This window comes from Balaenoptera musculus, chromosome 16, assembly GCF_009873245.2.
Source record: "Balaenoptera musculus isolate JJ_BM4_2016_0621 chromosome 16, mBalMus1.pri.v3, whole genome shotgun sequence".
NCBI lineage: Eukaryota > Metazoa > Chordata > Mammalia > Artiodactyla > Balaenopteridae > Balaenoptera > Balaenoptera musculus.
In genome coordinates, this window is record NC_045800.1 from 84022355 (window position 1) to 84036104 (window position 13750).

Genomic DNA, 13750 nt, shown 5'->3' on the forward strand with positions numbered 1-13750 from the left:
TAGACAGTCACGTGGTGCAGGCATCTCCCAAGGCATTACCACTGTACTCCATGTTTCCTAAGATTCTTTCTGTTACGATGTCAATAAAAAATACACAACATTAGTAATAACATCCTGGGGCAAAATGTAATACCATATGATATCATATATCAATCAGTTTTCTTCCTTCTCTTTCTAAATCTGTATATGAAAAAGTTAATAAATCCTAGGAGGAAGAAGAACTTTTTTGTAGGAAAAGTGAAAAGCTTGGCAACCTTTTGATTGAAAGATGCATTTTTCTGCCCTAACGACACTCGTCAAACGAGCTTGTAGCTCAGAGGGGAACGGTCTCAACCGCAAATTCCATTTTACGCAGTGATGGAGGCTCCCCCGTGCCCCTACCTGCTGGAGGAGGAGCTATTGTAGAGTGATGGTGCTATCTGCGTGCGTGGACGGAGAGGGAGAACGTTTGAAAAGCCAGCAAGGCGGCAATTACACATTTAAGTGAGTGGCGTTTCCTTGGCCGCCGGCGCAGTGCATGGGTGTGTGGGGGCGCTCAGTGGGGCTGCCTCTGTCGGGGTGCTGATGGGATTGTCTGAGGAGGGCTTTCAAATCCACGCACGATCGGCAGTTGGAGCAATGGCGTGTAGTTGGGGTACGGTTCCATGGGAGCTTATGACTTTTTTCATAGAGTCATAGATTCATTCATCCAACTCAGGGGTACAGGTTCACGTCTTAGACCAGCTAAAGTTATTCAGTCAAAGCAAACCCAGACCAGTGAGAGCTGGACCAGGCTGACCCAGCGGCACTGGTCAGGCAGGTTGAGTCCTTGTGTGGCCTTCTGACTGCCCAGGTTAACAGTTCATTGGAAACCGTGCCCCTCAGCTGGGACTTTTGAGGTTACTATTTTTGTAGATCATATGTTTTTTTTTTTAAAGACTTTTTGACGTGGACCATTTTTAAAGTCTTTATTGAATTTGTTACAATACTGCTTCTGTTTTATGTTGTGGTATTTTTGGCCCTGAGGCATGTGGGATCTTAGCTCCCCGACCAGGGATCGAACCCGCACCCCCTGCATTGGAAGGTAAAGTCTTAACCACTGGACCGCCAGGGAAGTCCCTATTTAGATCCTATTTTATATTCGCTTTAAAGGTAAACTCACGTTACCTTCTAGTACTGAGTGCCATAATTCAAGACCCTCCTTGGACTCCTATTGATGCCACATTTTGGCTTCAGGCTTCTTCCAGATTTCCTGATAGGAACAGGGAGACGTCTGACCCCATACCTCTCCCCTTCTCCTGATGGAGCAGCTAAGTGTCTGCTCCTTGGGAAGGAACTGGCTGGAATCTGCGGAAACGCCAGTGTGCAGACTTGCCTGTGTGGCCATATGAAGCTAAGTCATCTGAGATGGTCCTGTAACACCACCGCACGTCATGGCTTTTGGAGAGATGTGTTATCCCAGGGAAGAGGCTGTCATCACCTCCAGGTGTGGGCTTAATGCAGTGCATATTAACAAGCGCTAACTGAGGTGGGGCTGTCTCGGGAATAGATACGAGTTCCGCGTGGGCCTATGCTTGGGTAACCCTGATGGGGGGTGGGGGTCCTTCTATAATTATATTTAGTTTGTGTTTTTTATTAAATTGGATTGTGTGTTTAGCAGCCAAAACAAAAATCTCCAAATATCTATAATTGCAACACATAAAAATAGCCATTTAAGGATATAGTCAACATATCTACACACACACACACACACACACACACACACGCGCGCACACAAAGATTGTACCAAGGCAGCGTTCCCAGCAGTGATGAACACTCCCAAACCCTCACCAGTGTGGGGTGTTTGGGTAGGGAGGTCTCACTGCTGGTCTCCGCACATTGTACATGGAATCAGTCTATTTTCAGGGAATAAAGTTGACATCATCAACTTGACTTTTACGTCAACAACTTTATGACATCATCACCACCCTGCTGGTTTTATTACTGAGATGGGGGAGCGTTCCCTTCATCAGCCGTGGTGTTTGGGTCCGTCAGGTGCATAGGCACGCGGCTGTTGAAACGCTGTGCCCCCGTGGGTGGCAGGCGGAATCGAAGACGCCCACAGATTCCTGCCCCCGTGTAATGACCCCAGCTCTTCACTCAAATGCTGATCTAGGTGTTGCTGTGGAGGGAGTTTGATTTTGCGGGTATAATTATGGTCGTAAACCCGCTGATTTTAAAAAGGAAATGATGCCAGGTGGACCTGACCTAACGAGGTGAGCCTTTAAAAGGAACAGGGATCTCCTTGGCAAAGGGGCTGGAAGCACAGGAGGGTTTCAACCCAAGGGAGAGTCTCCACTGCCGGCTCTGAGGATGGAGGGGCCCCTGGGGGGAGAGGGCAGGGGCCTCTAGGACCTGAGAGCCCTCCCGGCTCGTGCCAGCAGGGGACGGGGCACCCACAGCCAGCGATGCTGATTGATTGCAGCCCCGAGGTACCCTGAGCAGAACCTTGCCCGTGCCCTGCAGAGCCGGGGTGCCAGCGGGTGTTGCATAAGCCACTAGGCTTGTGGTGACTCGTGACCCAGCAAAACAGAAGCAGCAAGTGCACGATGTGTGGACATTTGAGTATGGATATCTGTCCAGATATATTGAATAAGTTGCATGAGGAGAGGACAGTTGTGTGTGTGAAGGTAGAAATCGTCCTTTAGACTGGATTTTAAATAACATGTAGTTAGAAACAGAATTTCTGTTTCAGTTCTGCCTCGAGCCCCGCTGTGGCCTTGGAGGAGTCACCAGCGTCCTCGGGTGTCCCCCCCGGTCACTGCTTTCCAGCCGGGCTGGTGGGCCTTCTTGAGCCCTCCCTCCTCTTCCGGGTGCCCTCCCCCCCTTCCCCTCCATGCCTCCCTGGGAGCCCCTCCTCCGCGGCCCGCCCCCGAATGCTGGCGACCCAGGGGCCTGGCTCAGCCTCTGTCACCCACAGGCGCCGACTCTTCCCCTGTATCCGCCCGCCTGACCGTCTCCTCTTTCCACCTTCTTCTGTGCGTGGCTGCTGCCCGACGGCCCTCAGCGCCTGAGACTCAGTGCGATCCCGCCTGGGCCCACGCGTCCCGCCTGCACCACCTCCCGCCGGGGCCCACGCGTCCCGCCTGCACCACCTCCCGCCTGGGCCATGGCTTCGCGGCCTCCGTGTGCTCCTCCCTCGCCCACCCGCCCGGGGCCCACGGCTCCGCAGCATCAGGGGATCGGTGCCGAGGGGCCACAGCACTTTAGGGGCCTGCGACGCTGTTTCTGTTTCTCTTAAAATCAGAAGGGACAAAATAACGAACTTGTAAGTTGCAGGAAGTGCTTCGACGTGTAATACTTCTCTTTATGCCGATGCAGTTGGAAAATATAATTTCAAATACTTTTTCACGGAGGAAGAGGCCCGTGGGAGCAAAAGGGCCCACGAAAGTCACAATGCAGTCCTGGGGCCACGCCGTTTTGCGGAGTGACGACGTTTGCCCTGCAGGGGGCACGCGTCCCCTTGCCCGCGGCCTGGCAGGTAGGGGAGGTACTTCGAGGCACGACCTCGGGATGTCTCGCAGCTCTGGGGCCTGGGAAGGGCTGCCTTCACTGCTAACTGGGAGCTGGCGCCTCGGCCCTCTTCTGCCCTGACGGGTGAGTCTGAGACAGGACGGCCCTCCCTTGCCTTCAGCTCCTGGCTGACATACCTCGGTGCATGTCTTGTGATGAGCAGAAGTGCCCAGTCCCTCGGGGCCGTGTGAGGGATCCACTGCCCCCTGGCCGGGCGCTCCGGTTCCCTTCCCAGCATTGTCCCAGCAGGGACTGTGGCAGGTCCTCACCGCCCCTGCGTGCCACCCCTTCCCCACCCGCCGACCCCGAGGACATCCACGCTTCCAAAGAGGGCAGGGGCGGGACGGGGGAGGACACCAGTCTGTGCAGCTGAGTCTGGTCTGGAAATCAGGGGGGTGATGTTTTGAAGGCATCTCATATCCGGGAGCCTGGAGGACCCACCTTCCAAACCACTGCCTTTATTGCTGGAAAGGAGTTTATTAAGACTCTGGCTCACGCGATGCCTCAGCTGGGAAAGCGGTTGGTGAGAAAGACGTGATTCTCTCCAGGTTATTATTAGATCCAGGAGAGAAGCGGTGCTCTCTGAATTTAGACTCCGACACCCTTTGCTGTTAGGACTGAAGCAGGGGAAGGTTATGCTTCTGGTGTCGGTCGCCCTGCGATGGCCACGCTTAGTCTTGTTGGCTCCAGCTCATCCTCTCATGAGTCAAGGGCTACACGTTCATGGGGGGCGGGGCGTGGTCTTATGTGCCGCTTTGTTGGGGCATCTGAACTTGGCATCTGTGTGCTTCTGAACCGTCCTCTGACACTGGCATACACCCCCTGCAGTTGAAGCTCAGACCCCCCGAGGGGCCACCGGCTTGTCCTGGAGCCTCTCTGAGGACACCCATTCAGTGTTTGGACGGCTCTGAGTGTTAGTAAGGGCTCTGATGCTTGCAGATCTGTTTTCTGTTTGTATGCATTCATCTTGGTTCTGCCTTAGAGAGATCTTAATCATCATTCCATGACACAGCTCTCTAGCCAAAGAAAAGTTCTTGGAGTCCTCTGTGCTCCTCTGTGGTTCTTTGTCACGGCAGCCCTAGCAAACTAATATGCCGACCACCACCCTTCTCTTTACGCCTTGGCAAGTGTGGTGTCCCGGAGATGCAGTGTCATGATGTGACCAGGGAAGGATGAGATACTCACCACCCTGGTTTTTAATGTGGGTCAAGATCACTTAGGCCGGTCATGGTATCTGAGGCCTGCAGTTGGCCATCTCCAAGGGTTTAGTGTTTGTTTGTTTTCCAGAAGTATCCTTGCTAAGTCACGTTTCTTGCATCCTGTACTAGATGCAGTTAAGTTTTTGAACTTGGTTGCAGGATTTTGCATTTAATCCTGTGAAATGTTGCCTGCCTCGGGCAGAGTATGCCACGGTCTGCCCGTCTCTCAGGGGACTTTGGAAGCCACCTGGGGTGTCATCAGGGTTGGCCTGAGAGTTTCCAGCAACACACCTTCTATTCCCTGGTGAGAATCCTCGGTGTGTGTAGCCGGACGATTGCCTTTCGAGGGACACATGGGACAAAACTCACTGTCCCCAGGTAGGTTTGGGGACACAGTGCCCAGCGTGGCTGTGCCAGCAGTTCAGGCAGGATACCTGGGAGGCGCTGTGAGTCAGAGCTGGCCTTGGTGCAGAACCCACGGTGGGCGCCGCAGGACGGGGCTTTGCTGAAGGAGAGCAGGCGGGTTCTGAGGAAACGTCCTTGCTCGGTCGCAACCTCACGTGACACGTGGCCAAGACGATTGGCTTCTCTGTGTCAGTGTTTTACTCTCTATCAGAGAGGTTCCTCCTGGGAGTGAGGTAGTGAAGGCATAAAGACCCCAAAATAAAGTGTTGGGGTCCTGCTGCGTGATCCCACTCTTGCCTGCCAGGCTGCGGGCAAGTCGGTCCTCCCCGGGGACGTCTCAGGTGAGTATTCGGGACAGAATTAGCCCTCGAGGATGAGATGCTTTTAGAGAAAGACCTACACCGCCTGCTGTTCGTCTGCCTCAGGAACCTCAGACACTGTGTTTTGCGAGTGATCGTCCGCAGTCGTTTGCCCGAGGGCGGTACCGTGGACCTGCCGGTCCTCCCTGGGCCCGCCCTCGGTTGTGCTCAGTCTGCACGGACGGGCCTGCCCTCAGCAGTTCTGTGCCTCGGAGGACAGTCAGGGTGAGCCCTGTCGCCCGTCAGCTGTCGGCCGTGGTCCCTGAGCAGTGTGACGGGCACACTGAGCACCGTCTGTGAACCGCTGCCAGCAAAGGCACCCGGAACATTCCATGAGAAGAACTGTTCTCCCTAAAGGAGGACAGTGGTTAATACCCGTATGGTAATTCTGCGTGGCTCAGTCAGCCATAGGGAGGACCACACACTCCTTGACTCCGTTCCCACTTCCTGCACCCACCTCTTAGATGATATGATGATCCTGGAGGATGTTCACGGACAGAATTTAAAATTATTGTGTACTAATTCCAGCACACCCTTGCTGGTCCTGGGACGGCAGGTGAGTTTTAAATCCCCGATCCTGTCCCCTCCTCTGCAGTATGAAGTCAATATTACCCCTTCTGCCCACATGGTGATTACTGTAAAGAGTAAGGTGGTAATTGTGGATGTGCTTTGTGAATTAAAAAGCTGTATTCAAACGGAAAGTGCACGGATATGTTTATCCCTTACAGGTGAAGTAGCCTTTACTTCTGTTTACTGTGAACAGGACTCCTGTGCTTCAGAATGGGAGGATGTGTTTGCTTTTAATCTCAGCTGCCAGATTCATTACTTGTAACAGTTTGACCTTTTCCTTCTTTACCTTGACATTTCTAAATTGCACAGTCTGAGGCTGAGGCACCAGGCTGATGGGCAGCCTTGGGAGTGACTGGTGGCCTCTGTGGGCCACGGAGATGCTGGGATAGGTGGGGACTGTGGAACCAGAAGCCCGAGGAGGGGTGGCTTTCCCACACACCCGGCCCGGAGACGGAAGCCTGTGCTTCCAGAATGGTTGGGCCCCTGCCCGACCCCTCTTTGAGCTCACTGACCCTTGTGTGTTTCTGATGCAGATTTACGTCCACCTGAAGGAAGGCGGGGGCCCTGACGGGCTGGACGCGCTGAAGAACAAGCCGCAGCTGCACAGCATGGTGGCCAGGAGCCTGTGCCGGACCGCGGCCGGGAAGAACTACATCATCTTCACGGGGCCCAGCATCACCAGCCTGACCCTGTTTGAGGAGTTTGAAAAGCAAGGTTTGGCAAGTGGGGAGCGGGTCTGAGCGTGGTCCCCCGCCCCCGAGAAGTGGTGGGCAAGGCTGGGGATGCAGGCGAGTGGCGGGCAGCACAGAGCACAGGATGCCGGGTGGGGAGGCCCTCCCCCAGGGCGACAGGTATGCCAGCCTGCCGGCTGCCTGCACCCTGCTGGGCACCGGAGGTCTGGAGGGAGACCAGACTCGTGGTCTGGGGGACAGGTCAGTTCAGGTCTTCTGGGCACATCTCTTTGTGTCCTTTGTGGTAAGGCCATGGCCTTCCAAGGAGTTTTCCTAGTGTTTTAGTCCATTCGGGCTGCTATAGCAAAGTACCACAGAGTGGGTGGTTTATAGACCACCCTATAAATCCTTTTTAGTTCCTATAAATAGGAATTCATTGCTCACAGCTCTGGAGGCTGGATGTCCAAGGTCAGGGTGCCAGTGTGGTCGGGTGAGGGTCCTCCTCCAGGTTGCAGACTTCTCGCTGTGTCTTCACATGGTGGAAGGGACTAGGGAGCTCTGTAGGGACTCTTTTATAAGGGCACTAATCCCATTCATGAGGGCTCCACCCTCATGACCTAAGCACCTCCCAAAGGCCCACCTCCAAATAGCATCACTTCAGGCATTAGGTTTTCAACATAGGAATTTGGGGTGCGGGGGACACAAACGTTAAATCCGCAGCACCAAGGCACAGCTCCTACTAAGACTCTTAGGAAGTCTGAACTCCCCACCCCGGTCTGTAATGTGGCCCCTTCCAGCTGGGCAGAGAATTGTGTGCATTAATACAGGCAGCAGTACAATGGGCCTCAGAAAGGTATTAGTTCCCCTCAGTGCTAAGATGCCTGGTTCGTTTGTTGCAAAGATAGGGCAAGCCTTCCAGGGCTCTGGCAGAAATGGGGCTATAGAGACAGACCTGGGCCCTGTCAGGAAGCCCCATGGCAGGTTGTATCTGCCTTCACTTCGTCCTACATCTGGGATTTATATCCAGTCCACTCGGGAGAAACACAGAAAGCCCCCACTCAGCTACCCCAGACACTGGAATTGCAGACCTGTTGCTTAGCAACAGATCTGATGTCTGGCCTTAAAACCAAACCTTCTCTGGACTTCCCTGCTGGTCCAGTGGTAAAGAATCCGCCTTCCACTGCAGGGGATGTGGGTTCAGTCCCTGGTCGGGGAACTAAGATCCCACCTGCTGGAGGGCAACTAAGCCCGTGCACAACTACTGAGCCCACACGCCTCAACTAGAGAGCCCGCGTGCTGCAACTAGAGAGAAGCCTGCATGCTACAACTAAGACCCGATGCAGCCAAAAAAAAAAAGAAAAGCAAACCCTCTCAAGTAACGGGGAGCCCACAGCTTCCAACCTGTGGCCTCAGCCTGGACCCTGTGCTCTTGCCAGCCTCGGCTATGTCTTACTCATCTGTAAGTCTGGTCCCAGCAGGGCTCAGGGTTTAATTGTTGAGAGAATTCTGTGTGGAGAGGTCAGACTATGTGAAGAGGGGCCATGGAGTCAAGTTGGAGAAAACTGGCCCTGACGCACGTTAACCCAGCACAGTGGGTGCCCGTGTCAGAGCGTGGGGTGAGAGCCAGGGCTGCCGTGCCCGCTGGCCCGCTCGTGCGGGTCCCAGGGTGAGTGTCACGTGCATGGCCCCCGGGGTTCCCAGAACTGCCCCCCACAGTGTCCGTGTGCCCTGCAGGCCCGCCCCCTACCCCACACCGTGGGTGTCCCTGTCTCCTGGACCAAGAGTCGCATGACGTAGTCAGGACCCGCTTGTAGCATGTGGGCTGGTGGGGTGCTGAGTGAGGACGCCAGAGGCTTCCCTGAGAGCTGGGCTGCTGGCCTGGGCCCTCCCCACACGGGGAATTAGCGGAGGGTGGAGGAGAATCTTCCAGTGGGAAGAAAATAATTAGACGTGGAATTTGAAGTTTTCCGAGAGCAGACAAAGATTTCTTCGGCTGTTTGTTAGAAGCATCTGAGGCTGTGAGCCCTCCCACACGACCTCCTGGGCTTCCCCTGTGATGACCGACACGCGGGGAGGGTGTCTCCACATCGCTCACGGTTGGCTGCCCCCACCCGCAGGGACTCGGACCGCCTCGTCTGGCCTGGTGCCCCCAGGGGCGTCTAACGGGCAGGGCGGCCGGGGTTGAAGACAGGAGTCCCCGCTGAGTCTGGCCGTCCCTCCTGGGCGCGCAGAGACTGCTCTGTAAAATAATAGCCAGGAACGGTATTCACGCAAGAATGGCCGTTTTCATAAATAAACTTGCGTGCTGCCGGATTCTCTTCTTCCCCTGTTAGGAGAAGGCAGCTGCTCTTTGGGTGGTTGGGTTCACCGAGCCCGGTGGGCGATTTAAAACACTATCCTCATTCGTCTAATCCTCTGCCCTGTTTTGAAGACAGGTTCTTCTTAAATCTCAAGGCCAGCGGAGTCTGGGTGGTTGGATCTGTAGAGGTGGGAGCCGCAGGGAGCCCTCTTCTTTCTGGCAGCAACACTGGGCCTGTGCCCCCCCACCCCCCACGGGTGTTATTCCTCACCCACTGCTGCTTCTGGGGCGGCACGGAGGACAGGAAGTCATCAGCCGTCCTTCCAGCATTGGGGGGGAAGCAGTGGTGAGGAGAGCGTGGGCCTGGAACACGTGCCCATAGTGTCAGCCCGGAGGGGCGGACTGCTCCCGGGTCCTCAGTCAAAGTGCCCCATCACGTCCCCCCCCGGGTGTGGGGTGGGGTGGGCTTCCCCACGGCTTCCTGTGCGGGTGGGGGAAGCTGGGGACCACGAGCGGGGAGGGCTGGGAAAGACCTCGAGTCCCGGCGGAATTTAGAGAAGGCTCCTTGTTCCTGCTGGTCTCTGCCTGCAGGGCCTCCTGCCCCGTGGAACGTGCTGGGCGTCGAGGCCCCTCAGGAAGCTCCGCCACCCAGGGGCCCCGCGCGTACAGCACAGGCAGGACCCCGTGTAGCGCGTGTCCTGTGATGACGCCCTGCCTCCTCTGCCTTTCACTTGGCTGCACGCGGCCGGGGCTGCCCGGGTGCCCGGCGAGTCTTGGTGAGGGTGGGTGGTGACTGGCTGGGTCAGGCTTAGACGGCAGACAGACCTGTGCTAACGAAACCCGTCTCTGCCCGCCCAGCCGGGAGCCTGCGGTGCCGGTGCATCGCATGTGCTCAGAAGTTTCTAGAAGCAGGTGGGAGGATGGGTCCTCGGGCTCAGCCCTATGCTGGCAGGTAGCCAGCCCTCTGGCCGCAAGAGTGGCCGTTGTTACTGCCGACGCCCTGCTTGCGTTAGCTCTTCCCTGTGATCTTAGTACGTACGGAAGTTGGGGGCAGCAGCACATCTGGGATGAAAGCCCCCACTTCACCATCTCTTCTAGAGGGGCCCCCTGAGGGCCGAGCCCGGGGGTCGGGGGGAGCCGCCCTGAGGCCGTGCGGTCCGTGTCCCCGCAGGGATCTACTGCTGCGGGCTGCTCAGCTCCAGGAAGAGTGACTGCACCGGCCTGCCGCCCTCCCTGCTGAGCAGTCCGGCCTTGCCGCCCGCCCGGGGCCAGCACAGCATCCGGGTGAAGGGGAGCATGTCCCTCATCTGCTGGTACAACAAGGGGCACTTCCGCTTCCTGACCAACGCCTACTCGCCCGTGCAGCAAGGTGGGCACGCGGTGGGCGCCGCGGCAGGGGTGTGGGTGAGCTCTCGCGTCGGGTGGCCCCCGCCCCTTCGGCTCTGGGCCGCAGGGTGACGGCTGCTGCCCTTCGCGGGGCGGCAAGCGCTTCCTGGGCCCGCAGGCTGTCCGCTGCCTGGGACTTGCCAGCCGTCAACAGAAGCCGTGAGGCTGGCATTTGCAGGTCCCCCAGGTCGTACGCGGTGTGATTAATAGGCTCCGTTTGAACGGCATTTACATGATCGTCATCTAGGATTCTGTGAAAAGTCTGTTCTGATGGGAGGGGGGGAAAGAAAGTCCACCATTCTTATCTTTAAAATGTCTTCCTTAGAAGTTAATCGCTTGCGTTGGGTTTTTGGGGGGTTCAGTTTGTATCGTCATTGATTTTCCTTGGGATTTAAAATCCATTGCTAACAAGGGGATTCATTTAGCAAGGAGCCTATATTTAAGGGAACCTACAGCTCAAACACGATTAAACAACAGAAAAGGAAATTGCAGTGACAAAGGGACCCTTTACAAAAATATTTATCGTTGCGTAATGTATTCGAAAAGTCCCTCGTGTTCCTTTACATTAAGGCATCTTTCCTCTTCTCTATTAAAGGAACACTGCCAAGGAGCTCAGGGGTGTACGATGTGTCTGTGTGTGTCTGCATGTGCGTGGTATGTGTGTATGTATGTGGTATGTGGGTGTGTATTTAGTGCCTCTTGTTCATTTATTCCCATCCTTCACCCCACGCACACACCTAAGTTGTGTTACATTTCAGTGGAGATTGCAATTGAGGGACTCAAGCACGTGGGTGTCGTTACCCCACTTATGTGTAGGGGGTGGAGAAAGCCGCCCCCCCTCGAGTGCTATGTCAAGGGCACTTAGAGGAGAGGTTTGGAATTGACCTTGTCAGCTGAAGGCCAGTTTGAATTGGACTTCTGCTCTCTTGCGGTTGGGGCCTTGGGGCCAGAGTGTCTCTAGGAACAGGTGTGGGTGTAGGGCATGGGAGCTGCTTCCCACCAAGTTACGTTAAGTGATAGCCTCTGAAACGATGTCCCGAAGCAAGGACTTCTCACTTGTCTGAGCTGGGTGAAATGAGGTAGCAGAGAACAGACCGCATCTGGGGAGGTTAGGGAGAAGCCTGCAATAGGATTGAAGAAGACACACCTGAAAACCCCGATATCAAGGACTGGGACCCTTAAATCGGGCACCAAGGGAAGGAGGCAGGAGGCTGTTGAGGGAAGATGAGAAAATTGGGAGGGGTGATTTTTAAATACGCCGAAACTAGTATTTGTGTTCAATTCCGTGATAGTTTTCTAAAGTACGTACTCTATTATACATCACGCCGCCCCCGACCCTAATCGCCCTTGAAAATCCCATGGAGTGTGTCCACAGCCTGGCCACAGACTGACCCCCACCGCCAGGCCCCTGGGCCCCCCCCAGGGCCTGTGGACACTGGGAGCCCGGCGGGTGAGAGGAGACCCTGGGTGCGGCCAAGGGGGCTCGCAGAGCGGAGGCCGTGTGGCCGGCACGCTCCCCACTGGGACTCCTTCTCCTGGTCCACATCCTAGGGCCTCGTTTCTTAATGAAGGGAGGTAGTTCTCCTTTCGGTGTACTTCAAAGACATGATTTTTAAAAACCACCTCGTATTCCATCCTTAGATGTATCATAATTTCTTTATCTTGGCCCCTATGAATGATCCTTTTTTCATAATATGAATAATGATGTAGTGAAGATCTTCATATATAAATCTTCAGGTACATCTTTGATCGCTTCCTTTGATCATTTTGATCCTTTGATCACTTCCAAGATAAATCTAAAAGTTGAACGGCTGGGCCAAAGGGTCTGAACATTTTTAAGGCTCTTGATGCTGTGTTGCCAAAAGACTGTATTATTGCCGTTGCAGTAGGTTACAAGGGGACCGAGATTCCTCCTGCTTTATCAACACTATTTTTTTTTCTTTTCTAAATTTGTCAATATGATGGCTGAAAAATGCTACCAAATTTTAAATATGAATCGCCATGACTGTTGGTGGGGTTGAACATCTTTTCCTGTGTTTTTAGCTAATTTTCAATGATTTCTTCATGTTCTTGTCAATTTTTCATTTGAAGTATTTGTCTTACAAAATTGAAAGCAGATTTTATGCCTATAGCAGATAGTTTTCTTCGTTTGTTTTCCTTTTGCTTTTATTTATGGCCAGTAATTTTAACATACAAAGGGTTTTTCATTTCTGCATAGGAACAGCTGTCGATAATGTTATTTGCTCTCATGCTTTAAAGCCCCTGCTCTGTCCCAAGGCCAGGTGAGTATAGTTCACTTGGTTGTTTTATAGGGTGATTTTGTGCACTTTGCAGTCATCCGCTTGGAATTTATTTTGGTCGTGGCACCAGTTGGGCTGCTACTATTTTTTTTTTCGTTAAGTGGCAAAGGTTGGTTGACCAAGCAGCCCCACCTCTGTACCTGAACCATTTATCACATAATTCTTTTTTTCCCTACTTATTTTAAATGTCACCCAGATGACAAAGTCTCCTATATTCTAAAGACTGCTTCTCAGCTTTATACTGTCGTCTACTGTGACCATATTTGTTCTTGTAAAAGATGAGCAGAATTTCAAATTTTAGAAAACATGTAACTAGTTATGGACATTTTAGGGATTGATTGATTATTCCTTACTCCAGATTCTAAGGGAAAATGAGCCCTCTTTCAGAGACTGTGAGCGTATGCGGGCTTTTTAAGTTACATGCTGTCATTCATCCAGGGACATATCCCCATCGAGAACCGCATCCTTTTGCGTTTCTTCTAGAATCCATTTTGAGTCTACCGTCTCGTTGCCATCTCCCTCTTTGCCCACTTAGGGTTCAGATTCCATGAGGCTAACGTGAGTGTGGAATGTCTGCATGGGTCTGTGAGTCAGGTCTTGACTCATTCATTCAGACTTACAGAAGGACGGAAAGAAGGTCAGCCCAGCCAGAAAAAGCCCGGGGAAGGCAGAAGACAGAACTCCCTGGAACATGAAGACACGTGGTCCTCTCATAGGCCCACGTGGACCTACGGTGTCACAGAGGTAGACACGTGGAATAAAGCTGTGCGCAGAGGGTCCCCCACAAGGCTGTAAATGTACAGGGTGCACCCAGGAGAGCACGGCATTCCTGGTTATGAGGCCAGCGGACACAATAAATAGCACATCACCTCTTGTCAATATTTCCAATGTCTAAAGCTTCTCAGTCCTCAGAAAAGGATATTATAGGACAGCAGACTTACCCTTTCCAGCTCGAATAGTATCTAAATCCCAAAATTTCAGGAGAGAGGAGCGTGGACTTGTTTATGAACTTGGGGAAATGCTAGAGACT

At 53.7% G+C, this 13750-nt stretch overlaps 1 protein-coding gene across 2 annotated transcripts in view; it reads left to right on the forward strand.

Annotated features, from left to right (window-relative positions):
• Window positions 1-13750, forward strand: part of PGBD5 (piggyBac transposable element derived 5) — an 89354-nt gene that overhangs the window by 70224 nt on the left and 5380 nt on the right. For both annotated transcript variants that reach the window (XM_036829578.1, XM_036829579.1), the window contains exons 4-5: window positions 6598-6778; window positions 10206-10403. In XM_036829578.1, the coding sequence (XP_036685473.1) occupies window positions 6598-6778; window positions 10206-10403 (379 nt within the window). The remainder of the gene's footprint in view (window positions 1-6597; window positions 6779-10205; window positions 10404-13750) is intronic.